The sequence below is a fragment of the Hippichthys cyanospilos genome, chromosome 1 (assembly GCF_059441005.1).
Source record: "Hippichthys cyanospilos isolate Australia breed blue-spotted pipefish chromosome 1, RoL_Hcya_1.0, whole genome shotgun sequence".
Taxonomy (NCBI): Eukaryota; Metazoa; Chordata; class Actinopteri; order Syngnathiformes; family Syngnathidae; genus Hippichthys; species Hippichthys cyanospilos.
The window spans coordinates 28,143,441-28,170,932 of NC_142369.1; the positions used below are offsets into that span (position 1 = coordinate 28,143,441).

Sequence of the window (27,492 nt, forward strand, 5' to 3'; positions counted from 1 at the left end):
GATAGATAGATAGATAGATAGATAGATAGATAGATATAGATATATAATTTATGGATAATATATGGATAATTTAACCAAGGGTTTCTTGAGTACGTGTCGTCAAAGCAACAAAGTCATCACTATCCTCAGCGCGTGCTGGCCTTATGCTGATGAATGGAAAGCCCTGCCAGATTACTTGATTTGATAAGCAGTACAACCCATCGGAAACATAATACATCACAAATTGTTTTGTCAACAATTTATGATACCATTTATCAAATGACCATCGCAGTAGGCTGAGTTATGGTGTCATAGCTGGCATAATGTCAATACTCAAGCTGAAGAGAGGGCAGCTTGGCCGCAGTGATTTAGACACCGTACACTGTGACCTCTTCGCAGGTTTTTTTCTTCATTAGTTTGTTGGAAAGTCCTTTAGAAGAGGAAGAAAAAAATAAATTAAAGTCTCAATCATTTCATCTCCATTTATGTAAATGGAGGTAGATAGTATATATAGATATTATATTTTCTAGTATTTTATGTATGTATATTTGTATTTCTGATGTAGTAGTCATTTGGCATATGTCTACAGTATGTTATAGACTACCAAAACTAAGTTTTGTTATTTAACTATTTATTATCAGATTGACCATTTCTTCAATGTACAAATCACAATCTAATGAGAGTCTTCTAAGTAAACATGTTGAACATTTCCTTCATTACAAAGCAATGTAGTCCAAACACTTTATTTACTCCATTTTCATAACTAAAAAATTGCCACATAAAATTCAGAATGTTTTGAAGAATTCCAAGCAACTATATGAACATTTTATGTTTAGAACATTTTGTAAAATATAACCTTGAGCTTCTGTAAAGTGTTCCTTTTAAATGGAACTCAAATTTCACATCATTTCTACAGGCTTTATTTGCAGATTTCATTATCTAGCCTAACAAGTAAACCACTTGAAAACATAAAATATATTGTACGAGACCACATTTCAAGTTACATGTTCCATGTCAGGTAAATTTTAATATATTTATGTACATTTATCATTTCCTCTGGGTCAGAGCATGCTCACAATATCGCATTACATTATCATCACATGACCAGAACTGCACAATGTTTTGCTCTAAATTAACATTTGGCATATAATTGGCAATCATTATTGACTTAATTGTTTCGTGAACACGTGTGAATCAGGTTGTGTTGACAATGTGTGTGTGTGTGTGTGTGCGTGTGTATGTGTGTGTGTTCGGGATCTCGATAAATAATACACTCCAATTTCTGTAGTTCTTCAAATTTCTTTTGTTTTCAATGAAAAAATGAAATTTTAAGGCATCCATTTTTACTTCTAAAAAGAATTGTCAACTTTTTTAAATAGTTTAATCTACTGCAACAATAATTGTTGATTAAAGCTATACTGTAAATATGATGTCCATCCACCTGCCCAGCTGACAAAAAAATAAAACAAAAATAACAATGCTCTGCAAAACCAATACCATGATATTTTAATTTGACTATTTAATTATTATTATTTGTTAAATTATTATTAATAATTAAGTAATCGAGTAAATGATCAATTCTAAAAAAGCTGACAGCCTTAATGGTTTTCACCAGGACCATGCCGGCAACCTACTCAAGACAATACTGCCTGAGTGAATCAAACCCGATGGATGGATGGATGGATGGATGGATGGATGGATGGATGGATAGATAGATAGATAGATAGATAGATAGATAGATAGATAGATAGACAGACAGACAGACAGACAGACAGACAGACAGACAGACAGACAGACAGACAGACACGGACAGATAGATAGATAGAAAACTTCACATTCAAACTCCACACAATAAGTCTGAATTCGAACCCTCCAACCTAAGTCAGGCCAATTTGCTGCCAACTTTGCAAGCATCATCACCGCTGAGCATCATCTTCAAATGCAAAATCAAATCTTATAAGAATAATTTGCGACCCCTTTGTGGACAGTAAAATCGCGTGAAATTATGCACCCTTAACTTCTCACTTAATCTGCATTACTCTCATCACAACAGAGCAAGCCACTCCATCAGTAAATGCTAATCTTCTAATTAACAAGCTAATTAGGCAATTACAGCTTTGCTGAAGGATGCCTAAATGAAATATGACAACACAGTCACTTTGTACAGCACCTGTGGGTCTTTTCAGATGTCACGATGAGAAGCACGATGACAAAGTGTCGTCTCTACATTCCTGCATGCTCATTCCTTGGCCCGCTCAGCTCATTTGAAAATATTTGTCATTCGCTCTCATTTAGCAAACAGTCAATGTGAAAACGGCATGTCAGCTTATCCTAAAAGCGCGCATCTTTCAACTGTAAAGCGGACCTGCTACATTTTAACGGCATTTGCAAAGAAGAATGGGCTTTTCAGAACCGAGGTATAAGGAATAGCTGCAAACATTGAAAGGCACCGTCTCAGGCTGGTGCCAACATTTGAACTACCAGTGCCAGACTCTTACAGTCAGGAGCTGTCACATAGCAAAATGAATTATGTTGACACAGGGCTGAAAACAATAGTGAACAGGCCTGCGATGCAATGCAATGAAGAATCATGCACTGCAACTGAGGAGAAGAACCGGCTCTGTACCTTTGAGCCCTCTGTGACAGGTATGTGGTGTGACTTGACAGCTCGGCGTTTCAATGATAAATGCGGCAGTCTTGGGACTCCTGTTCACTAAACTCAAGAGTGCCTTGCTCTTGTACTTCAAGGTCAAACAAATGAACCATACTAACTGCTAAAGACCTTTCGCTTTTCTTTTTGTCCGGGAGTGAATTTCACGCGTACTTTTTTGATAAATGACCAAAGTTACACACTCAGACTTTGAATACATTAACAATCTTCCTGCGTTGCGCACGAGTGTTACGTTCAGACAGCAAACCTAATGCCGATTACGGTAACATCAATTTTTGTGTTTGATGGCATTGATGTCTCATTTCGGGTTGGATGTTAAATTTTGTGGTTTTGATATATGAATATGACCACAAAAATCTTTTGGGTGTCAATTACGCTCATACGACATTACTGAAAATCTTACATTGTAAAAGTAAAACCACATCAACATTTATGTTAATTATTTGTCATATTTGTTATTTATTTGCGTATTCATTCTGACACTTTACTCATTTTGTTATTTTGAATGTAATTTTGGCTATTCTGAAGTTCAAGTAAAGTTCAGATGTAATGTTAAGAGGTTTTAGTTTTATATATCTTTCATAAAGAAAATGCTGTGGACAAAACACAATTGTAATATAGTCAATTATTGTCATGTGTTTCAAAACACTTCAAATCAATTCAAATTAAAAATCAAATCACTTGGAAGTATTAGTGACAGTCTTGATTTAAAAAAACAAAACAAAAAACCAAGAAATAAAAACAAAAAGTAATTGTTATCTTATTTGAATTGTCTGGTATCATCACACAACCTTAACTTCAACATAATTTAAAGCTACATTTAAAATAACTGGTGATATAATGTAAAAACAAATGTAAAAAAAATAAAAATAAAACACAACAAACAAATGGGTGGGTTATTTTTTTTATTTTGTTTTTTTTTTTTTTTTTGGGGGGGCGTCAATTCTATTAAATCTGTTATGACACATTTACTGTATTAGTGTCTTCGGTAACCAATTTGTCCTACATAACCTTTCATGTAACCTGATCACCAGGCAATAACAGGGAACATATGTATGGACCTCCCTTTGTGGGCCATATTTTTTTATTTTTTTATTTTTTTTAAATAGACCCAAATTTGCCAGTCCAATTCTCTATCGGTCAAACATGAATGGCATTACAGCGTAATCTATAGTTACACACATATCGCACGTTTTCAATGTATTGCTGCAACAGTAGAACGTTAATTCACAAGAAATTGTACAGAACAATGCAAACTCCCCTGTTGAGAGTTGGTACAGCACTAGCCTCTTATGTATTAAAAAGTTGCAAAATGCTACTTGAATCTGTAGATTGGTGTGTAATGAACCACTGGAATTCCATTTCATGTTATTGCTGCAATACTCAATATTGATGCAATACTGAGGCCATCAAACCCGAGCCCTTCAATACCTTAGCGCCACCTTAAGTTTTTGTCCATAAAAATTGTGAACGCAATCGGTGCCAAAACCCTCACTAGCAACAAATCCAATTTATGGCCGACAATACAAATCAAATTTTGACATTGGTGGTGGGACAGAAAAGCTCTTATCAGGAGGTGTTGTACCACGTACTCCTGAAGCACAACATTGCCACCCATCCATCCATTTTCAGCATCGCAGGCTTGCGGGTGCTTATCCCAGAGATGAACAACCATTCACGCAACCAATCACACCTACTCTGAGGACAATTTAGTGTTTCCACAATACAGGTGTCTGCCATGCATTTTTTTGGAGTGCGGGAGGAAGCTGGGGAGCCCAAAGAGAATCCATGTGGGCTTGGGGAGAACATGCAAACTCCACACAGGGAGACGGTGGATTTGCACCGCCGCCACACAAACTTACAATCAATCAATCAATCCATCCATCCATCCATCTATCTAGCTATCTATCTATCAACAGTTTGTGCAGTAGAAATTTGAGACTGCTGTTGCTGTTTTAAAAAATGCTTTTCCTGGAAGAATTTCAAACTACAAGCAGTCCAAAGTTGTTTGTGTTCAAACATTATTTGGTATGATGAGGTTTAATTTCAAGCACCAGCTGACCTACTCACCAAGTTTGGCTGCATGACGGTAAAACATGCAAACGTGTTCTTCTGTGTATTCCATTGCACTGTTTAGCGACGGGAACTCTTTTGGCATTTTAATCTCTTACAAGATCTTGTCCCATACCTAATACTAACACAAACATTTTGGTGGGGCCACACTACATTTCATCATCATTTAAGACGGGAAGGGTTTGCTTGTATGAAGGCCGTACATTTTCTGTGAACAGGGGGCATATAGTTTAAAATCATTACGGCATTCGTTTCTGCTCATTCATGAGGAGAACAGAGAAGGACTGCACAAATACAATTCTGCTGCATTCTGAAACAGTCTCTCCGAACCCCCTCTTTTTATTTGGTTCAGAGGTCCCTAGGTTACATGAAGGTTCCGACCCTAAAAAGGCAAAAGTGCGACTGGGGGGAGAAGCACGGCTGGAACCCAGTGCATTTGTTCATCTATGTGTGTGCATGTGTAGGTGGAAGATTAGTACATGTACGGCACAGCATTTCATGGAGCAAGACATTCTGCAAGATGTTTTTAATTAAAAGTGAAGTGACATTTCTCTGTGGTTTGAGCTTGGCCGAACTTGTCGCAGCATTTCTTCAATGCTTGCAGTTAAATTGATTGTAGCAAGTGTATAATCAACGTATTTACAATTATTCCAAGAATTATGAAACTTGTTCTACCAGACACGCATGCACCATGCAGTGCACTAACTGGTCATTTATCAAATGCATGTTTTATTTTCCAAACAAAAGTACTTTTTTGTTCTTAGTTAATGATAATAATATATAATAAATTATAATTCTACTCTCGACAGTAATATTATGTACATTTATTGAATTCTAATGCCTATTAGGTATGCCTATTTTATTTGATCTCATTAGATAGCAAAGTTCTGCAAGTTGTGACTGAGTTGCTTAAATGAATGCACCATCCACCCATTCAATTTCTATAGGCTTAGTCTCTTTAGGGTCACAGGGTGCTGGAGCCAAGCCCAGCTGACTTCAGACAAAAGGCAGACTACAACATAGACTGGTTGCTCGGCATTTACCCCATACAGGCAGCAATATTAAGACTTAGAGGGAATGAACTTAGACTGCCTCTTGCAAGTTTGCCAAATGCACCATTACACCATCGGTTACATGAATGAAACATGTTCTAATATAGCTACAGCCAAAATTTTCAAGTTACTGACAATATATATAGCTATAATAGATTTTGGGTTATATTAAACGGTGTTATTTCATTTTATTGAACACATACTGTAAACTCCCATAAAGCATCCTTTGTTTTCAGATGAAACGCAAGTGAACTCCATCCACACTCCCCCGTGTCAGCTTCCTTTTTTATTTTTATTTTTTCTAAATATTTAGCTCCAAAAAGCCCCCTCAATGAATGTACAGTACAGTATACCATTTGCTGCCTTACATCCTGCAGCCCAACAACGTGTCTGCTGCCATAGCAACTGCGGAGGAGCACCGAGCAGCGCCGCCTGCTTTGTGCAATGGATGTCGCTCTTAGCAACGACCAATCACAAGTTGCCATTCTTTTTTTTCTTGTGCAGGGGCTGTGTGAAGATGGAGGGATTGAGTGGGTGGGCTTTGGCCATCATGCATCTGCCAAGCAATAGGACGCGCGTGTCGTCACTCTTACTCCTTCTAGACGTGGATTGGTGGAGCCAGCTTCATTTTGCAATCATATAAACATGTCTGCCGCTCGCGCAGAGTGTGAGCCAAAGCCTTAGCAGGAGAGCGCGCTGCTGTACATCAAACTGCATAAAAGTCTCGTTATGTATTTCCCTGCCTTGTTTGCAGGAGTAAATCTTGATTACTGCGCGGGAATATGCACATAGCTGCACGAGGACGCCTTCCCGCAAAGACTGTGCTTTCATCACTATAATCAGCTGCCTAACTACTCGCTCGTAACATTTTGGGCTTTTTCGCTGCTTGGGTGAGAAGTGACAGGAGCGTAGACCCCTCCTCTGTTGGGCGGGGCGTGCATTTCATTTTGTATTTTGTGTGTGTATTTTTTTTCTCTCCCCCCTCGTGTTGCCTGCTCTGACACGTCTGCACTGAGTGAGTGGCATTGGCACGCTGTCAATCGCTCACTATCAAACAACATAAAACACACACAGGCACACAGGCTGCACTCATAAATTTAAGCAAGGCAAGGTAATTTTTTTTTAATTTTATTTTTGGCGCATCGCTTTATAATACAACGCTACGTCCTTATTAATTTCCCATCCTTGTTGCTTGTTTTTTTTTCCTCTCCAAGCAGACATCACAACTTTTTGTGCATTTTTTAAATTTTGAAAATACTTGGACATCGCCATATATTTTTCAAAGTACGTGGACTTCGTTACTGCACTAAGGTGGTTTTTTTAAATTTTAATTTTCCAAAGAATTATTTTGCAACGTTGGATATTTTTGCCTTCCGATGAGGATTTTTGTGGACATTTTTTGTGTGGAAATGCACCGGGAATCCCACGAAGAGCGCCAATAAATGAGAGATCACCAAAGGAGCAATTGTGTCCAAACCCGTCAAATCCCACAGACACAGAGAAGATACATTAACGTGAAGATTCGCGGTGGATAAGATGGACAACCTTCGACAATTTTGACAGTAGAAGTTTTGAATGAAATACCCACATTACGGCAGTTAATCTCCAAACGCCGTCTTCTATTGGCACTTTGGACCGCGCGTAAAGAAATACGCATCAACTTGGACATTTACACATCGCTACGCGTTTTTGTTTGTTTTGGTTTTTTTTTCGTTTTTTTTTATTTATTTTTATTTTTTAACAAAACGCCTGTGTTTTGGGCCACCCTGCCGTGCACCCTTATTGTCTCCGGCACATGTTCTAGCCCATTTCGTATATGAGTTTTTCAATTTGTGTGGCTCAGTGCACAGACTCTTTGGCGGCTCCGATGGACGATCAAGCCCGGATCATGCAGTCGATCGGCGGCGTCAGTTTGGCCGGCCACTCGGTACAAGGGGGCATGGCTCTCCCTCCGCCACATGGACACGATGGCACGGACGGGGATGGACGCAAACAAGACATTGGCGACATTCTTCATCAAATAATGACCATAACTGATCAAAGTCTGGACGAGGCGCAAGCAAAGTTGGTTGTTTTTTTACGTTTTTGTAACTTGTAACCCCCCCCCCCCCCCCCCCCCCCCCCTAGAGAACACGCATTATTATTTAAAAAAAAAAAAAAAAGATGCCACCCCATCGGGCATAAAAGCAAGCTGGATGCGTTTAATGACAGTGACAATAATCAGGTGCATTTAGCGCCTCATAAAGCTTAAGCACACGAGAGGGTTGTCACTGTGGAAACAACAGTTTTTAATTGAAATGATTGTCTGTCAACGCAAACCTGACTTGTGCGCAAAAAGTTTATGTGCACACATCCTCTAGTTGCCAAAGAGTAGTAAAACAACTGGAAACATCTGAGGGCTTCATTGAACAGTCAAATTGAGCGTCCAGTTTTATTGACATGTTGCACTGTTTGACACAATACTGGCTACATTTTGTTTCCTTAGACCTGTATTAAGCAGTCGTTTTCATTATCAATAGTGCAGATCTGACTCATCAGTGAACTTATTTCAATATTTCCTCTTGTCTTATACTGAAACAGGAAACATGGACTCAACTGTCACAGAATGAAACCTGCACTCTTCAGCGTTCTCTGTGAAATCAAAGAAAAGACAGGTATGCTTTCCAAGTTTTTTTTTTAAGAAAGTAATAACATATTTTATAGATGAGGTACAGAACAATCACACACTTTTGCCTCTAAGTGCACTTATGACAGTCTGCTCTCCAGGTTACAGGGGACCTTTGTCCATTTTACTCAACCACCTATTTAAAATATGACAGCAAATAGCGGCGGCATATACACAAATTATTGCACAAACATCTTTTTCCTTCATCTATCCAAACACTGCTGCTTGTAGGGAAAAAAAAAATAACACACACATACTCACACACAAATACTGTGTTTTAGCTTTTAAATCTCACACGCATGCCCTACACAGCTGACTGCATGTTTTGTATTATGCATTGTGTACACCTAATTGGCAACCGTGCTCTTTGCCTTTTGGTGAATTCAAATTTCATGCAGACATCTTTTTTTTAATTTCAGTGAATTTGAGAAAAATATAAAAAACAGCATTTGCAATTGTACTATAATTGTTCATTTTGGAGAATTATTGCAAGCAAGTTTCGTGTGTGAGTGCCGTGTCTATATTTTAGTGACTGGATAAATATATGTCAATTTAATGAAATATTGAACTAATATTGATATTGTGACTGATTATTCAGTGTAATTTTGCAAAACAGAAGTTTAAAGCTTCCACACTGTATATTAGTAGAGTACTTTATCTGCACATGTGTTTCAATTTTGAAGAAACATGTGTGGTGAAAATTCCCTGAAATGCACACTGTAAAATGAAACACGGTAGGTTTTTTTAATGATAATAAAATAATGACAATAATATGGAAACCAGTATACATAAAAGCTTCTTGCCTCAAGCTTTGTTTTGTGCCATCTACGGCAAAGAATACTGAACTTGCTGCTGCAAAATTGACAAGACTTTAAAACTATTGCTTCTCACATCAAGAAATTTGTCATGGAACACCAAAGCAGTATGTAAACAAATTGGAATAGGAAGAGAACAACATTGCGGGTTTGGCGTAATTTTAGCACCCCGATAACTTGTCAGATTTGTGACCTTTGTGTGGTTTATGAGGAAATTGGCTCGGGGGAGATCATAAAAGTTTATGAACTCCCCCCTACTCAGGTGCCGGTCACAGAGGCAGACACCGGGTCTGCATTCGAGCCGAGGTGCTCAGATTTGGTCTCTCGTTAAGACAACAGAAGGAGAAAAAGGGAGGTTGTTGCTCATGTAGTGTTTCAGTTTTTATTTTACATAAAATTTCCCAGTCAACTGCAGACCGTTTAGAATTATTTTTATGTATGGAGCATGCAATGGTCACACTTCAGCCAACGTACCATACGTAGAATGACTTGTTTTTTGCTCATTCAGAATGTTTCTGCTTTCAACTAAGTGTCATAGTTTTAAGCAGCCACAATTATAAAAATTGAAAAGAAAGACAAAAGCTGCAGATGAAAAGGCTGAACACACATGTATACATACAGTAAACGTTCTGCATAAGAGGACTGTGGATGCGCGTGTACGGTAACTTGTGGTTTGGAGTCACTGACAGAGCTCAGCTGGTGTGGTGGCCTTGTTGACCGCCTTGTTATTGCAGCACACAGTGCACCTTTTACTGGCCCATGTAGCATCGCTCTGAGGGATTCCTTGGCCCTTTTCATGTCTCCTCAAATGGCGCACAGGGAGGGGGATAGGGCTGCACCTTTGCTATGGAAATGATCTGTAATACTGAAACCAAAAGCAGTGGGAGTTGCTGAAAGAGTATGGAAATCATTTCTTGTTGCAAAAATACTGGCAAATATTTGCTTGAAAGCCGAAGTGCTCATGAAGGCTAAATTTGCGTTGAGATTTGAGAGGACGGCACAGGACTACAACGTCAAGCAAACGCGACTCGTTTTCAGAACTTTCTGACTTTTGCTTTTGTCGAGGGCCAGCGTATTTCTGCATTAGTAATGCCCTAATTCACTTTGATATGCTAATCAGGCATTATGCGAGAATTGGGATTAAGCGGCAGCGTGAAGTCATTTGCCTGTCACTAAATTTAGTGTTTTTAGCTGTAATTTCACCCGCATTACCACCACGGCCACATACAATTTCCTTGGGTTTGCTTGTCCCTAAATACTCATCAGAGGTGTGCTTGCATCCCATCCTGTAGTTCCTCTGTCCGTTGAAAGATGAACGAAACAATTGATCCTCAATCGTTTTGGAACAAAGGGCAGCTTCGTGCCGTACCCTTGGCCGCCAGCTGTATACAGTATACGCCGAAAATGGTCTGCCATGCAGATGAGTCTTGCAGTTCCTCCTGTGCGCTGGGTTTATTTGAACCTGCCGGCGACTCCCCTGTCTTGCTTTCATGCTTGGACGAGTGGCTCACAGCGGCTGCAGCAGCGGGAGAGGCAAGAATAACAAAGGTGAAAGATTACCTCCATATGGTATTTCTGACCAGGAAGAGAGAGGTTCTGTTGCGGGACTCCTCTCTGAAGTGAGGTTTAATCAATAGAAAGAGATTACAGAGAACTATTACAGGCTAAATCACGGAGCGCCGCGGAGAGGCTTAGTCCTCTCCACAGCTCTCTCAGCTGCGTCGCGCCGCTTTGGCTACGTATTGACTGGTTGTTTTGCTGACCTTTGACTCGTCAGCTTCCAAAACAGTGGGTGGGGTCTGCAAAATGTAGTAGTACAAATTAGGCAAAGATTGCATTCACTTGAATCCCGCAGTATGTTTGAAAAGCTAGAGATGCTTTCAGGAATGCTTACCAGCTCTTCCATGTTATGTGTGATGCTGAGCAGGGGAGACGGCGTTAACTAAATGCAGGCCAAGATGAGGCTGTAATTAACCACAAGCAAGGCAGACTAAAAGCATTACCTGCAGTAAATAGAGTTAGGAGGTAAGCATTTCTGAAATCTATTGGGAACGTTCATTTCAACGTTACTCCACGCACCTAATGAGGCAGCTCCTTTCAATTGCTTTATCGCCATGATCAATGCATTCTTGGTTATTATTTCATGACATAAACAGTGCTTCAAAAAAATAGACCATAGTATCAATTCCGTACTTTACCGTTTTGAACAGGAATGGTAAATATTTTTTATTTATTTTTTTAATGAAAACATCTGAGTTGCTTCACTCGGATTCTCCGAGAAGGCTGAAATGTATCCGTAATAATATGGAGCCACTAAAACAAATTTCAGGATGATGAATAAATAACTGTAGTTTTACTTTTTTGTCAGGACATCAAAATGTGTTTTTTCAAATAATAGCTTTCATGTTCAAATTTGTGGCGAGCGGTAATTGATTGCTCTAGCATTAGAAGCATCATTTTACATACATATTTGTTCACCGAAACAGAATCGTAAAAAGTCACTAAAAATGCTGCTAATTGTGGCATGTTTTGCATGAGCCTTTATTGTACATGGTGGTCAAATACATTTGTCTATCACTGCATTATAATTTTTTAACTGCTTGAAGCCACGCAGCAAAACTATTTCGAACATAATGGTGTTTTCTATTTGTTTGGATTTGCTTTTGTGATTTCACCGGTGTTGAAAAAGCTCCGGTGCACACACAGGAGACAACAGCAAGCTATTCAGCGGCTAAGACAATTGACTTTGGCTGCTTTTTGTCTCGGGGAGCCCCAGTGATGCGGCTGCAGCAACTAGATAGTCTTGTGCCCAATGGCTCGAGCACAGCTGGATTCCCGACTCGCTTCTATAGCGGGGCTTCATGTGCTTCCTCTGCTAAAGTGCGATGGGGACGTGGCAAGATATAGCTATTATCTACGCAGCTCACAAACAGCCTCCTATTTCCCATCAGCAAAGAGGCAGACAAAGAAAGAGGGAAGCGAAAACAAAGAGTATGTATCCATTTCATTTGGAGGGCTAAATGCCTTTGTCCCGTGGCTGTAGATGTCTTTGCAATTGCAACTATCAGGCTTTTGCACAATGATCCGGCGGTGTCCCTCCATCTGCACCCATCTTGCCCATGTCTCTCGCTCTCGTTCTCTTTCTCCTCCGTCGCCGGAAGCGTTTTTTTCCCGGGCTCCTGTGCGATCAACAGCTCATCATTGTTTTTTGCGCATACGTTATGCAAATGAGCCTTTATGGCAACTGGCATAACAATTAGCATCCTCCAACAATATTTTAGTAGGTTAATTGCGAAATTTCTGAATTGTACGTCTGAGCTGTTAATTAGGCATGACAGAGGTGGTGAAATAGTTATCTTCAGGCGGTGGCAGCCAGCAGAGGCTGCTTGGGATGCAAAAGGGAAGGATTGATTGAAAAGAGTTTACAGCGCGTGGCTGCCGCAGATTTTTTTCATTGCGCTCTCTTGCTTTAGTAAGAAAAAATGCAAACGTGAAATAGAACAAAAGAGGCTCTCAGAAGTTGACCCTAGAAGAAAAAGACTGCCGCTGACTCGATTTAAAATGCGTCAAATAATAATTTCAAACAGACCTTCTATCCAAGGTTGCTTTTTTTTTTTTTAAGAGGTTTCCACTGCATTTTTCATCTTTTATTATAAATGCACCTCTATCACAAAAAGGGGGAATTTTGGCTTACAAAACTACTTAGCCTGGAAAAAAAAAGGTTCAGCATTGTCTTCTTTTAGTATCTTTTTATTTGAATCTTTCCTTGTATCATTGTGTTGACTTGTTTGTTCCTCAACACATTGCCAGTATATGCTAGGGCTATAGATCATTTCAAGTATAGAAAATATACTAAAGTCGATCGATACACATCGTTACCAAACTGTGTGTATCCTCTAGATTTTATATTTATTTATTTATTTTACTTTCTCATGGTTGCTCACACATTTTCCTTCTTTAATGCATGCACTTGGGAAACACTTGCCTGCCCGACATGCTATGGCTACAATTATTTGCATTTTCATTATTTTACATACTACTTTGGAGTACGCTTTATTTATTTATTTTTTTGATATTTTCCATTCCAATTTCAAGTTTACATAATTTGTATTGCTGCTTTGATTCCTATCACCATTTGTGCGACCCATATTTATTTATTTATTTATTAATTCATGCTTAAAGTTGAACTTAAATATTATGTCATGGTCCAGAACTCAACACGAAAGCATCATTAAAAAAATTTTAATGATAGGATGAATAATTTAAAATACTATAACATTTTATTAATGTAAAAGTACTTGGTATCAGTATCATTGGTGCTGGCAGCAGTATTTACTTGGTATTGATTGATGCCAAAATCTCAAGCATCGCACAGCTCTACTAAACACCATATTTCTGATCACACAGCCAGTTATTAGTACTGTACAAAGAAGGTTTGAGTGAGACTGGTGCAATGCAAGTCCTTTCTCAGTAATGACTCTGCTATTTATAGGTCCCTATTTCATTAGCTCTAGTGTTTCCTCCTGGGACAATAGACACCATGATGTTCATTTACTCTGTACACATTACATGCGGACAACTAAATGACCGATCATTTGTGAGAGCAGGGATGTTGGAAAGAGTCCGGCTGTCCTTTGCTGTCACTCTCATTACTTTGCATTGTATGTGTGTGTGTGTGTGTGTGTGTGTGTGTATATATATATATATATATATATATATATATATATATATATATATATATATATATATATATATATATATATATATATATGTGTGTGTGTGTGTGTGTGTATATGTATGTATGTATGTGTATGTATGTATGTATGTATGTATGTGTGCGTGTGTGTGCGTGTGTGTGTGTGTTTATATATGTGCTTTGCTCACATTGTTGTGAGTCTAGGAATTTACCTGCCGATTATGGAGGGAATAATAAAAAATGAGGGTAAAAAAAAGCTTTTTGTATCACACTTATTTTGATATTCTTTGATAAAAATACATCACTCCTGTTTTCCTAAAACAAAAAAGGGAAATATATGCTGTTATTTCCCTCATTCGCAAGGAAAAAAAGCTCTTCACAACGTTCCACTCTTCAGCATTTTCCTACATTAGAATGATGTATTGAACACAGAAAGAGGGAAAAAAAAGATGGCAATGCAATGAAATTTTAATCAGTGTCTTCTGCCGCTTTAATAAGGCAAATAATTCTTATTGGCTGCTGTGTTAAGATTTCTAATATTTAATTCATAACAAACCTTGCATTATTCTGTGTTAGCCTTGAGTTAAGATCCACACTGCTGCTTCAAGGAGCCAAATGTGTCGGGAGTGGCGTGCAAACTGCACTTTTTTTTTTTTCATATGAGTTGAGGCACACAACTATTAAATTGTTTTGATGTTGTCTTAGATAAAGTATGCATGTATAATGCCTTTAATTAACTATTGTACTGGGAGACGGCAATGACCCTAGCCGCTGATCAGTGCATAAAAACCGACTCTCCTGCCTTTGTAATTTAGCCAGCTGTCAGTAAGGTATGACCATTGGCTGAGCGCACTATTTTTTTCCATCATTATTATTATTATTCTAAGTCCTTCAAGTGCATTTTTGTGTCTTAAGTAATGGAAAGATGGCAATGGGCCAGCAGGCTAGGTGCTGGCTCATGTTACACTGAAACAGCGGGCCCTGTTTTCGTCTCTCGGTGAAATGGCTTAATTGGTGTCAGAGCCCCGGGGATAAAGGCTTCTTGCTCCGAAACACAGCCACACAGGCCCTGTCTTCCCTCAACCAGCAGCAGCGGTCGGCGTCTGCTGGTGAACGAGCACTAAGCCGTGGCTTAACAATACCAAATGATGTTTGGGATGACAGAAATTAATATGCAGTTGCTCCCAGAAAGCTATGATTAATGACAGCGAGCGGGGGAATGCTGTTCCTCCCTATGCTCCTCTTTGATAGGCTTTGAAAAACAAAACAAAAAGACAGCGATACGAGGTTCCCTTCTCTTTCCAAAGTGGAGGTCATCAAGAGTACAGAAATGTACAAAACTTGGCACGACACATAGCAAAGAAACGCCTAAACCTGGACATGCTTATAATTGCAACTGAGAGCATTTAAAATATCCTGAGTGTCACACCGATAGTATTTTTCATAACGTAACACAAGCTGATTTAAAGAGATAATATGGCCGAATTGGCACTCAGTACGGCACAGTCTGTGCCAAGACCGAACAATCCTAATTTGGATCTGTACCAAATTGTAGGCCTTCACAGTGACCCACATCATACATGTGTCTGCATTTTGTCATTAGAGTTCATACATTATTCAGGGTGAAATTAAGCAAAATGTCTAACAGTGCCTGCTTACTCGCGAACGAAACAAACCCAACATCCGCATCTTCACATGCACATTCTTTTTGTGACCATCATTTTACGGAGCGACCTGTCCTAGCAAAGTATTGTAAAAATAAAGAAATAATTCGATAAATAAATGATAGTAATGATGATTTTTGTGATCCTCTAATTGCTGCATATCTCTTTGCGCGGTTGTAATAAATCACTTTTTAAAAACTGTGTCATTCCATTGAAATTGTACGCGCACACGCACACACACACATATGCATTGAGCTAGCAGAAAACGTGTGGACAAAATGGTGGTGCGCTGTTGCCATGATAATGATCTGTTTCTGTTGTGTCCTAGGTGGAGACACATGAATATTTAATTGTGTCTGCACGAGAGAATCCCCAGACCCTTGTGTTCATTTCTTACTTTCTCTACTGTAATGTGCCCCCCCTCCCTCCCAGGTAGTTCCTCACTAAGTAATGGTGAATTAAAAAGAAATAAATTGCAGCGTAAGGGCTTTCTCAGGATGTTTATCTCTGCAAAATGCGGTTTGAAATTCAAATGGCAAGTTTTGTCAACCGCCATTCTGCTGACTTGCTGCGTGCGCCTCACGCTGGCTTCTTGAAATAAGCACTCCCTCTGTCAAAATGATTGATGTGCATTAAGCGTGCACTTTTTACATCTCGCCATTCTGGAAGATGATGTGAGCGCAAGGATATGAGTTAAACAGTGAATGAGTCTCCTATTTTATTGATCCATTTGTAGTGCATGTGCGCCGTGAAGACGGTTGTCAGCTTTGACCGCCTGTGTCGACGTTGCACGCCGACAGTGAGCTCCCGTCCCCATTGTGCGTGCATTTGTTTGATCAAACAGCCACAGTGTAGGTCTCGAACATTCTTGTCATCTTGCATTTGAAGCAAAGGGACACAGACCGCTGCGCTTAGGTTAGTTTTTGTGCCCTTAATGCAATTAAGTAAAAGCTTTCTATGCAAACAGAATCAGTTGTTGAGGGACAGGAGGGGTGGTTCCTCTCCTCTAAATATTCAGCATTAGTTGTTAAATTGTGCGTGTGTGTGTGTGTTGGCAGGCCTGATAGGCTGCAGTGTGAAGGTGAAGTGTGTGATGCTTGGAGATGCCTGTGTAAGTATGCAGAGCACGGCAAGCGTCTCCCGGGTGCTGAAGGAGAGCATGGAGTGGCAGAGTTAATTTATTTAATGACTGAGCGTCTTATATCTCCCAAGCCCTGATTAGAATCCATGCTTGATGAGGGAAGCGATAGAAGGGTCTGCAGTGCCCCCAGGCCCTCGCACGTAGAGTCTCGGTTTGCTTTTTTTTTTTTAATCCAGCCCATCCTCTCTGTAGACTTCTTTTTAAACGTATATAAAAAGAAGAAAAAAAGCAGGACTATTTCTAACTTGTTGGCAACTTTGATTGTTTGCAAACTTTTTTTTTTGTGCGTTGTGGCCTTTTGAACTCATATGAACTACAATTGCAACTACTTTGACAATGTACATATGGAAAAACATATGGTGTAAGACTGAGAAAATGTTATTTTAATGAGGAAATATATTTTTTAATATCTAAGATGAACAAACTTGTTTTCAAGCAGGTTTAGTACTTGCTGAATAGATAGTATTTGGCTATGAGACTTTGTTTACTTATACTTATCCATTGTTTTCATTGCCAAAATCTCAATGTCCAGTATCATTCATGACAAGTTTCAATGCATATGCATATGCGTGTAAAACGTTTTAATATTCAATTTAATACTATGATAAAGTAAATTATGTCTAACAGATGTTTCCACAATACAGGTGTGGGTTAAGATCGGGTATGTAGATAATTAGGTTGTAAAAATGTGGGAGTCGAACCATTTGTCCGCACCAGGTTTGCGCTCCATCAGTAAAGTGTTTGGAACAACTTCAAGTTTCACAGTTTTGTCAACTCAATATCACAGCGTCAACATCTATAATTCAGAGTTTCTCATTTCGCAAACAATGGTTTGTTACTTTTCTAAAAATAACTTTTTTGAGACTTGGATTGGGTCTAGTACCCTTACAGTTAGCGTTGATAAATGTGATTTTTTTTACATTCATTTTTTTAAAGTTCCATCGCTGTGGACTTTTTCTTTTTACACCTTGTTTGTGTGAACATAGAACAAATATGCATTTGTTTTGACGCAAGTGTGAATTTGTGTTTGTGTGCGGCGAGCACTGTGATAAAGGCAAAATGCTGGTGCACTCCATGAATGTGGGAAAGCCAAACAGAGTTTGTCACTTTGGCAGCACAGGCTGTCAGCTATGGGGAGCTGCAGTTGTTAAAATCATGACCTTCCTCTTTGCCAGCATGTCTCTCACAGAGCCAATGCTCTGCCCTGTAGATCTGCACTGGCGGTGGGAGGGAATACAAACAGCAGAGAAAAATAGTCAAAACCATAATTGTGAGTGGGTGCGGACGGCGAAATAATGAAAAAGTTCTCGAAGTGATCATGAAAGCAAAGGTGAGGCCGAGTAAGCAAAGGGACGGGGTGGGGGTGGGGGGGACTCCCCGTTTTCTTCTTTTTCCACACGCTATCATCAGTAATGTCGCAGCAACCTCACAAAGCAGAAATTATTTCTTCAGGCGTCGCTGTCAAGTGTTATTCAAATAACGCCAGCCTCGCATTTGAATAACAGCCGACATTTTGAATTAATTAATCAGACAAGATAGTCTGGGCCTTTTCTCATTAGTCTACAGGTCAGGTTGGGGAAGATATATGCGCTGGTGATGATATACTTGTCTTTAATAGTGATTTATGGAGATTTTGGATTGTACTCGATTTGTCAAAGGGTCTGCGAGTAGAAAAATAGGACAATGCATATTTCATTACCTAATCTTTGATACGTCCCGTGATGCTGAAAGATAGCGTCCTGTTGTTTAGATGCGCTTTCATAGTCGCTCTTTCTGATTCGGGCGTTGCAGCCGTAGACATGCACGTGTGCAAACATGCACGCACAACCACATGCACGCACAACCACACTCACACACACACACATTTGTACATATGCATGCACACGCACCCACACACACACTTTTAATCTCCTTTCATAGATCTTCCCCATTTTACTTTTCCTATGCAATTAAGCTCAGGCTGTAAATTATAACTGTGTCGTACTTTAATTATCACGGTGTAAAAATAGAGTTCCTGTCTTTGATAGGATTTCATTAACTCACTCAATGCTCCACGTCAAAGTCAAACTTTTTCCAAAATGCCGAAAATTTTGTCTCAAACAATGCCTTAGGAAATAATGTTTACTGAAAGTTTTTTACGCAGATGTTCATCTTGCTTATTTAACATGTGTTTTATAGACTAAACATAGCTTTGAATCTGTGAATTTTGAAGTGATACAAGCGTTAATGATCTGGTGACACCTGCCATTTGAGGTGTTAGATAATAATCAACAGATTCCATTTGCAATAGATTTTTTACATGCTCAGCTAGTAGACATGCAGCAGATACAGTGTGTGTCTGTGATGTGTCGCTAATGTGTGCACACGATTGGAAGGATACCGCGAGCTGTTGCCATTGCGCCGAGCAGCCCACACAAAACGCACCGACAGCGGCGTGACAAAACATTAAAACAAATTGCTGTCAGGCTGCCGTAAGAGCAAGTGCAGCGATTTTTATCTGACGTGCGGAAGCCCAAGACATGCAACACTGACATGTATTGCCGAAACACCTTTGAAAGACGGGTGATAACAATCGGGATATGCCCAATCCTCCGCATAACAATGGCCATCATTATTTGATATTATTACGCCTTCCTTGAAGTCAGGCCACGGTAGAAAGATATGTACGGGTGTGAGTTTTAAGTCTTGATAATAAATGATCCTGGGTACTATTAGCATAGCTTTAGTACAAATGTACAGTTCAACGGAATTATACGACCTTATCAAAGAGTATAGAATGCCGTTTTTTATTCACACAGAATTATTTATTGCAAAGGGCCCTGTTTTGTTTGCCTGCTCGCTCTCAGCTGATTCCAAGGGTTGCACATTTGATCTGGTTTGCCATCATTATCCACAGGTGGATCGTGTCGAGGACGTAGATTTACGGTACGTGCACATCGGAAATAGTTCTTTTGTAGTGGTAAAACTGTCTTCATTTTCTCTGTATTACAAAGCTCAAATGTTGCTCACGCGCACAGTTTTCCGCATAACTATAACGGATAATGATATCCACTGAGTTAATGTTTGGAATGAAAATGATAATCATTGCTTAAAATTGTTTTAGATACTGCTACTGATACAAAGGAGTCACTGCAGAATGCATCTATTCTCTACTGTATTGTTATTTTCTCCCTTATAGGTTCCTAATGAGGAATCGGCCCTCATTATGATTTTAAGGATGAGAGAGGAAAGCTTTTAATTAATGATATGTAAATGGTTCTGAATTGATTATGTTACAATATCAAGAGAGATGGGTAGAAGCTGTGGTGTAATATATTTTAATTAAGAATTAATTAAAAATGATGGCAATTTTATAGAGGCTCACAAAAAATAGAAAAAAAAAAGTATTCTCTGTCACAATTAAATCAGCCCCTGATTAAATAAATACAGACCTGCATGTAGTATTCATTGAGGAGCAGTATAGATTAAATCCCAAGAAGAATTATACCAAATATTTAAAGAAAAAAAAGATGCTTGCGGTGTGTCGTGGTCGACCGCAAGCTGGGTTGTCTGGGCTAAATGGTGATTTATCTCATTTCTAATTCATAAGATCCTCCTGGTCTCTTACGGTTGGATCGATGGCATCGTGTTTGCCTTTTCAAATTCAGCATCCACAATTAGATTTGCATTATAAAATGATGACATGAAGGCACGTTTTTTTTTTCCTTCTTTTTTTTGCAGCCTGTGGATGCTGCTTCAAACAACAGCATGTTTATGAGGTTAAAAGATTTGTGTGAAGAAGGTGATCCTCGTTAACCTTTTTAATTGCTGTCTGCTTTTCTTTCATTCAATTCTTCAGGGCAGAAGGAAACAGAAGACATTACCTGCATTAATGGTGTGAGCCGCTATTAAAGGGAGCGAGGTCTTTGTTTTCTGCTAACGGTGGCATGCATGCGCCGTGCTAAACTCGGCGATCAATGGCAGAGAGGCTGCTATCACAGCACTTGGAGCAGGCGTAGCTCAGGGGGGAGGGAAGAGGGGGTCCCTGGTGGTTCATTTTGATTGGAGCACAGAGTTTGGTGTTGAAAGGCGAGGGGGAGAGACAGGCTGTTGGAAGCAAATCCCACTGGATCAGTTAGAGCTTTGCAACAAAAACACCTTGATTCCCGGGAACATTTGCTTTGGAAAAGGGTGAATTTAAATAAACAGGCAACCAGGGTACGCAATGATCTAAAGCGTTTCTGAAGGTTTATGTGTTCAGAGAGAGATAGCGTAGCTCAAGCTTAGAATTAATTTGCAATTCATGTTTCATATAACAGTAAATAGCTGTAGTGCGAAAGGGAAAATTGAACTCTGAATTTCTCAAAGTAGTGTTGGCTAGAAGGCTCTCTCAAAAACAAAAATAACAGAAGGTAACTGGAGGTTTAAAGATGCTACTAGGGCTGTAGGTTTGTGTGTGCATGCTTGTGTCATCTGAGCGATTTTATGAGCTAACCGATCTGTTCTGGGCGTCATGGAGGATGTGCTGCTTGAAATGGAGCGAGTGCTGAAAGGATTATTAGTCCTGGTCCATGCTCATACCATGTCACATGTAACGACTTGGAGGCAACATGAACATCCGCATGTGCACACACAGCCATCATCCGCGCAAAAACATGCTCGCACGAAGGGGCAGGAATGTACATTTATGCACATACTGTGAATTGGTGGGCAGAGCATCTTGTTTTTGGCATTTGCAACTAGTTGCAATGCATCACTGTCAGAATCGTTTTCTACAGCCATCCTCACTTGACCGTTAGTTATCCATGGAGGCCTTTGTCAAAAAAAAAAAAATGGAGGAATCCAGCCGTGGGTTAGAGAGAAAACAAAGAAGTTCAGCTGTGGTGCGTGTCATCATCGACAGTTTGTACTCTCAGCACCCTACACTGAGCCAGAGAGAGCAGATGAGATTATTTATTGATGTTAAGGCCTTATGAACCAAAACCCATCATAAGATGTCACAAAAGCTATGAAAGCCTCTGTAAATGGTTGTTTTGGTGATGGTCTGTAATTTTAATGTTAGCTAAGGAAATGATGTCCTTAGAGATGAGTGGCGTCACTGGTAGTGGCAAGCAGCACTAGCACTGTTCACCACAGAGAGAGGCGTGAGATGGGAGTGGGGGTGGGTGGGTCAGCATCTGAACTGGCTGATGGGAGCCAGAACATGAAACAATGCTGGGGGAACGTCTGGTGGGTTCGCTGCACAGAATTACAAGCGAGGGAGCAGGCCTGCTGAGGCAATTACAGCTTAATGGGGTCATTTGGAAGGCAATTGCCAGGGGTTAATGTAGTATGGAGAGATGAGGTGAGATTGAAGTAAAATTTTGGGGTAGAAAATGTGTTCGAATGAAAAGGGAGCGGGGCAGGCTGATCGCACTACGAGGGACAGTGGGAACCTGAACTCAAAGATGTACTGACGTTTGCTCTTATACGTAAACCACTTAGGCTAAATACACCTAAATACACCATGCCATTCAAAGGTGGACAATGCAATTCTCTCTCCCAGTCACAGCAGATTCCACATATATATTTTTTATTAATTTCCTGCAAATATTGCAGGAGACGGTGTTATAATTGATACGGCAGAATATATGCCGGAGAAGCTATAAGAGATACCTTAGAGAATGCTTTAAAAGGTTCATTATACACTGTTGCGTTATCCAGTTCATTACCTTAATTGCCCAACATAATCTGGTGCTGGAAGCCTGCACGAGAGCTTTGGGGAGGATTCTTTGCCAGGACCCCCTGGCCCTGGTCTCATCTCCTGATCCCCTGATTTGTAGCAAGCAGACCAATCATGCTAAAGCCAAACTTTGATCAAAGCCAAGTTTACTTAAGTTGAGCCATGCGAAATCCCCTGGGAGCTGCCATGTGTGCTGAAGCATAGGAAGTAGCTGTGCCGCCGTTGCGGCAGCCGGCTGTGACCGTGTTGGATCAGAGGAAAAGAGTCGATTTATCAGCCTTTTCAAATCTCAAGTGTTTTTACACGATAATGTTCAAGAATCAAAATGAACATCATGGGTGAGGGTAGATTAGTCAATAGTCTGCTTGCTCACTTACTCTAACCTCCTGGTGTGTGTGTGTGTGTGTGTTGCTGGGTCTCCCCTCCCTGCCCCTCCGCACAGGTTTTGGCCACGAGCCAGGAACTACGCTGAGGCAAATCTTTCAGGCTCCCCAACGGCTATTTGACCAGGATTCCCATTTGGTCGTTACCCATTAGTAATGTTCCTAATCATTTGCAGAGGAATCTATTTGCTTTATATGATAATGGATTTATGACTTGCTTTAGTGGATCCGAACAGCTGACATCCCCAGGTCAATCTTTCACTTTGCTTTTAGTTTTTTTGGTTTATTTATTTTGGCTAGTTTGTTTCACAGCAACTTTTCTCGATACATTCTTTTAGGTGACGATACTTTACAATACGGAGGTGGTGGAGCATTGTCGGTGCTGCAGGAGGGAAAAGGGATGATGCAGCTCTGTTGTCATTTTAGAGTGACAAATACATAGTGGCAGACCATCAGAAACGGGGAAGAGTGAAATGGTGTCACTGACAAACTGCTATGCCCTTTAGGCCCCTTGGCCTCAAAGTATGCGGCACATACAGTGTTTACCTCCGGTCAGCTGCGGTGTGAACATGCTGTCCGGTGATGGCCCTTTCCCCTTTGGAGAAAAAAAAAAAGTTTGCCAATCAGTTGTATCGTCAATTCCTCTACGCCTCCAATTGGATGTGCTTTGTAGAGAATAAAAGGTGAGGGATTTGACTCATTATGAAGTACGTGAAGCAAAAACCTAACAGCCCCCAAACCATAAACCTGGCACCCCAAGCAAGTATTCCACCGAGCCTTCATCCGTGTCACCAAAGCATCCCATCAAATCCGGCCTCCTTCCTGTTGGAAGGTATAAAAAGAAAATCAATGCTGCAATCTTTTCTTTTTGCCTCCTCCAATCCGTAATTGAAATGGAAAATCAAATGAACGCCGAGCAGATAATTGTTTTATCAATATTCCCTGCCTGCCCTACAAGGGTCAGTGCAGAATGATCATGAGTCGGGGATATGACGAGGACAAAATGTGAAATTGAACAGCTAGGAGGCAATAAATCAGCCTTGACAACTAAGAGTGACCAGCATGTAGCTGCACACACTTTCTCCCTTCAGAATATGTCCCGGAGCTGCCACACCAAATCGGGAATATTCATCTCATTATTGTTGCACTTAATATTATTGATATCAAATTTCATTTTTAGAGTCCAGACAGGAAGTCAAGGTCACTCGGGCTATAATTGTTGGCGCTCTTGGTACGTGTTCTCCTGAGTATAATAGAGGGCAAACAAAGTGGCCTGTGGGAAAATGCATTTGGAGAGCTGCTAGACAAGTAGCATTTTTTCCCCCACAAGAATCATTCATATTCAAAGTCAAACTACTGCAATCATAAAAAAACAGAGTGGTTTTTTTTTTTCAAGATTCATTTCTAGTGATAGAGTAATGGTGCTGCAACAATACATCAATTAATTCACAATGAGTCAATCATCCAATTACATAACCATTTTAAATAAATAATTACAAGTTTTAGACATAGTTTAATTTAAATTGACCAAATCCTCAGATTTTCGACATCTGCCCCATAAATATTCTCCTATTTCTTTTGTCCTCCCTGTAAGCAGGCAGGGTTAGTATTTTTGTTTTTTTGAATCAATACAACTCATTAGCAAACATTTGTTTTTACTTTGGGGAAAAAAAAATAAAATCAAGATTTTTGTCCTTTATTTCTAACATGACCAAATCAGATAAGTGAGTCTTTATTAACGGTCTTCATTGCAGCCTATTTGAAATACAGTAATGTTCTGTTTTCAAGTAAAGGGATAGGAAATAAAACATGCCTTTTATGTGATTCATCAATTAATACACAAAATCATAGAGAGGGTTACTTGATGATTACAAAAATGCCTAGTTGCAGCCCTACAATGCAAAACTAATACATCTTGTAACATCATGCGGAAAGATTGTACTATGGGTCATTTTTTACAGTATGACATAGTAAACATAAGACCGTGCAAAGAAATGTATACTTTATAAATCTAAAAAAAAAGGCTGATTTTAGATCACCATTCCAGCTTTAGTTCCTCCACGGGACCTCAAGTTATTCCAAATCCAAACAGAAACGTGTCCCACGTCGTTTCTCGTGAACGCATCAAGACGGGCAATCAAGCAGTGTACAAACAACAAATAAGATTGTTGCCAGAGACATGAATAATTCCTAATTACGCGATGCCCATTTCCATCTACCCCCTGCAGTCACAAGGCATTGACAAAAATATGAGATTGATTTAGTTGAAGGGTGTTAAGGAGACGGCAGGAGAATGTCACAAACAATGAATGGTCACAGCTCTGAGTAAAATCAATGAGAGCAGTCTGGTCGGCCTGGTGTGCTACTTGGCAATGTTACACGGGTTGTGGAAAAGAGCTGTCTTCTGGCGTCGCCTCTCTGATCAAAAGCAAAACTTGATGGCTTTAATGAAAGCGGATACAATAAAAGTGACAAGTGAAATATAGACACTGCAGCAGGAATGCTCGTGTCGCTTTAAGTGGCAGCTCTACTCGACTGCCTGAACTTCATTTGAATTTGCGACTGAGGCTTGAGTAGGCAACGCTACCACTTCATGTCTGCATTGCATCAGAATGACCCTCAGCTTGCTTCTCTGGCAAAGCCTCTTACCAAGAGAGCATGACTGCATTTATTGTAGCGGTGCACTTTTGTGACATTGTTCAATCAACTCATGTGCATCTGACACGCGCCTTACATGAATATACAATTTAGGGCCGTTTTCCATGAATACATATTTACTCTTGAATGGGGGGAGGCGGGGTAAATTGGCAGAGGATCTTGCCAAAGTGATGCCCCCCGCCCAACACACACATACACACTTTGTTGGGATTGCAGTTGTGAGCTTTGCACCATATGCTACTTTCCTCTTTAGCTGGGATTATGCCATCATTATTGCTGATAAAAGCTGTTTACTGCCTTGGCTCCAAATCGATGCTCGGGGCGCTCTGAAACTGGCATTCCCTCTCCAGAAGAATTCAGTCCTTGCCAGCTGCTCAGGATTCAACCCCTTTGTTTGAGATTTCACAGTTTTTATAATGTTTATTTTCAATTCATCCCCACCTTCTCCCATCGCTACCCCACAGGGTTTTTTTTTCTGCAGCCGCTCGCGTTAGCGACAATTTTCCATTTGCATTTGATTTGCTTACAGGATATCGAAGGTGTCTCACTCACTGCCGCTCAGAAAATATTCTGACGAACCTGCTTGATCCAAGAGAATATCTTCCAAAATAATATTGCCCCTTTTCCGAAGTGACATAGCGCAATCATGGAATTGAAAAAGCATCGAATCGAGAACGATTGCCGAAGGCTCCCTTCTCACGGTGGTAACCAATCAATGGTGTAATCAGTCAATCCAGATCCAGCTCGACAGCTGTGTTAAGATAACAACTGGTTCACACGACTGTAGCCGCCTCAATGACCTTCTGTGTCTCATATTAATAATGTAAAACCAACACAAGACAACCACTCCCCTGGTTCTCATGCAGCCAAAGATAAACTACCTTTTTTTGCTTCTCATCAAAGGCCACTCAGACTAAGCCATGTTTCAAGAAATGATCCATAATGACACTTTTTTTTTTTCTCTCCTGGTTTTAACCGAGGCTCCAGGTCCCTTAAATAATGTCTCTCACTCTTCCTGTTGCTCCCTACTACCCAGGGAAATCATGGTGATCAATATTTCCCATTTCGGAGGAACTGCAGCAAACGTTCACATTAGATTTACTGTAGCCCTCAGTTAGACTTTAATCAAGCTGTAATTTAGATACAACCAAACAAAACTATTCATCCACGATGCCCACCGTTGTTTGTCTTTGTCTATTGGACAATGTGTCTGTCACCATATGTCTATCCATCCAGCCGTCTTTCCATCCCATCTACGTGTTGTCATATGGATGTGCTTTCATTTTGTCTTCACAGCACATAAATCTCAGCATGCTATCGCACTACTTCTGAATATTGGTCAAGGGCCATTGAACAAAACAGCTTAATGCACCCTTAACCATTTCGGTCGTGGCAGAAAATGGAAACTACTGACTGGCTGACGCCAACGATCAAATCCTTTGTGCCTCATAATGGTGTTGTCATCAAACAGCAGCGCCATAGGAGGCAAACGGACATTTTTCATTTGGTTTATAGAATTGCTTTGTGTATTGTTTAGTTGTTATCCCTCAATACTTTGTGACAGTTTAGATTTCTACTTTCCCTTAGTATTATCAAACTACGGTACAATGCATGCCTGAAATTCAGTGTGGCAGTGTTCATTCAAATTTGTTAAAGATAGACTAAACTCAACAAAAACAATGTACAAAAAGTTATGAGATGATCAACACTCCATTGGTTCCAAATCAAATAGCCTGAAACAACCACCACCGAATGATCAAAATTGTGTCACACCAGCCAAGTTCTCAAAAATCACATGGAATATATAACCGAAATAAAATGGAGTGTCCCAAAACTGTTTATGTTGGTCTAATGTTTCTTTAATAAGTGAGTGTGTGAACAGTGTGTGATTACAGTTTGTGTGAGTGGGGCTCATCTGGTGTATATGAAATCTTTCTCAAAAAAAAAAAAAAAAAGCACCGGTTGTTTTTACAAGAATGTTTTGCAAACATATT

General features: G+C 39.9%; 1 protein-coding gene across 7 annotated transcripts in view; it reads left to right on the forward strand.

The window, feature by feature from the left end:
* Positions 1–6,456: 6,456 nt before the first annotated feature.
* Positions 6,457–27,492, forward strand: part of pbx3b (pre-B-cell leukemia homeobox 3b) — a 65,473-nt gene continuing 44,437 nt past the window's right edge. For 4 of the 7 annotated variants that reach the window (XM_088424064.1, XM_088424098.1, XM_088424080.1 and 1 more), the window contains exons 1-2: positions 6,457–7,839; positions 8,356–8,429. In XM_088424064.1, the coding sequence (XP_088280190.1) occupies positions 7,592–7,839; positions 8,356–8,429 (322 nt within the window). In that variant the 5' untranslated portion in view covers positions 6,457–7,591. Of the gene's footprint in view, positions 7,840–8,349; positions 8,430–27,492 lie in introns of all 7 variants that reach the window. The other 3 variants (XM_088424054.1, XM_088424089.1, XM_088424071.1) reach the window with 1 other exon arrangement.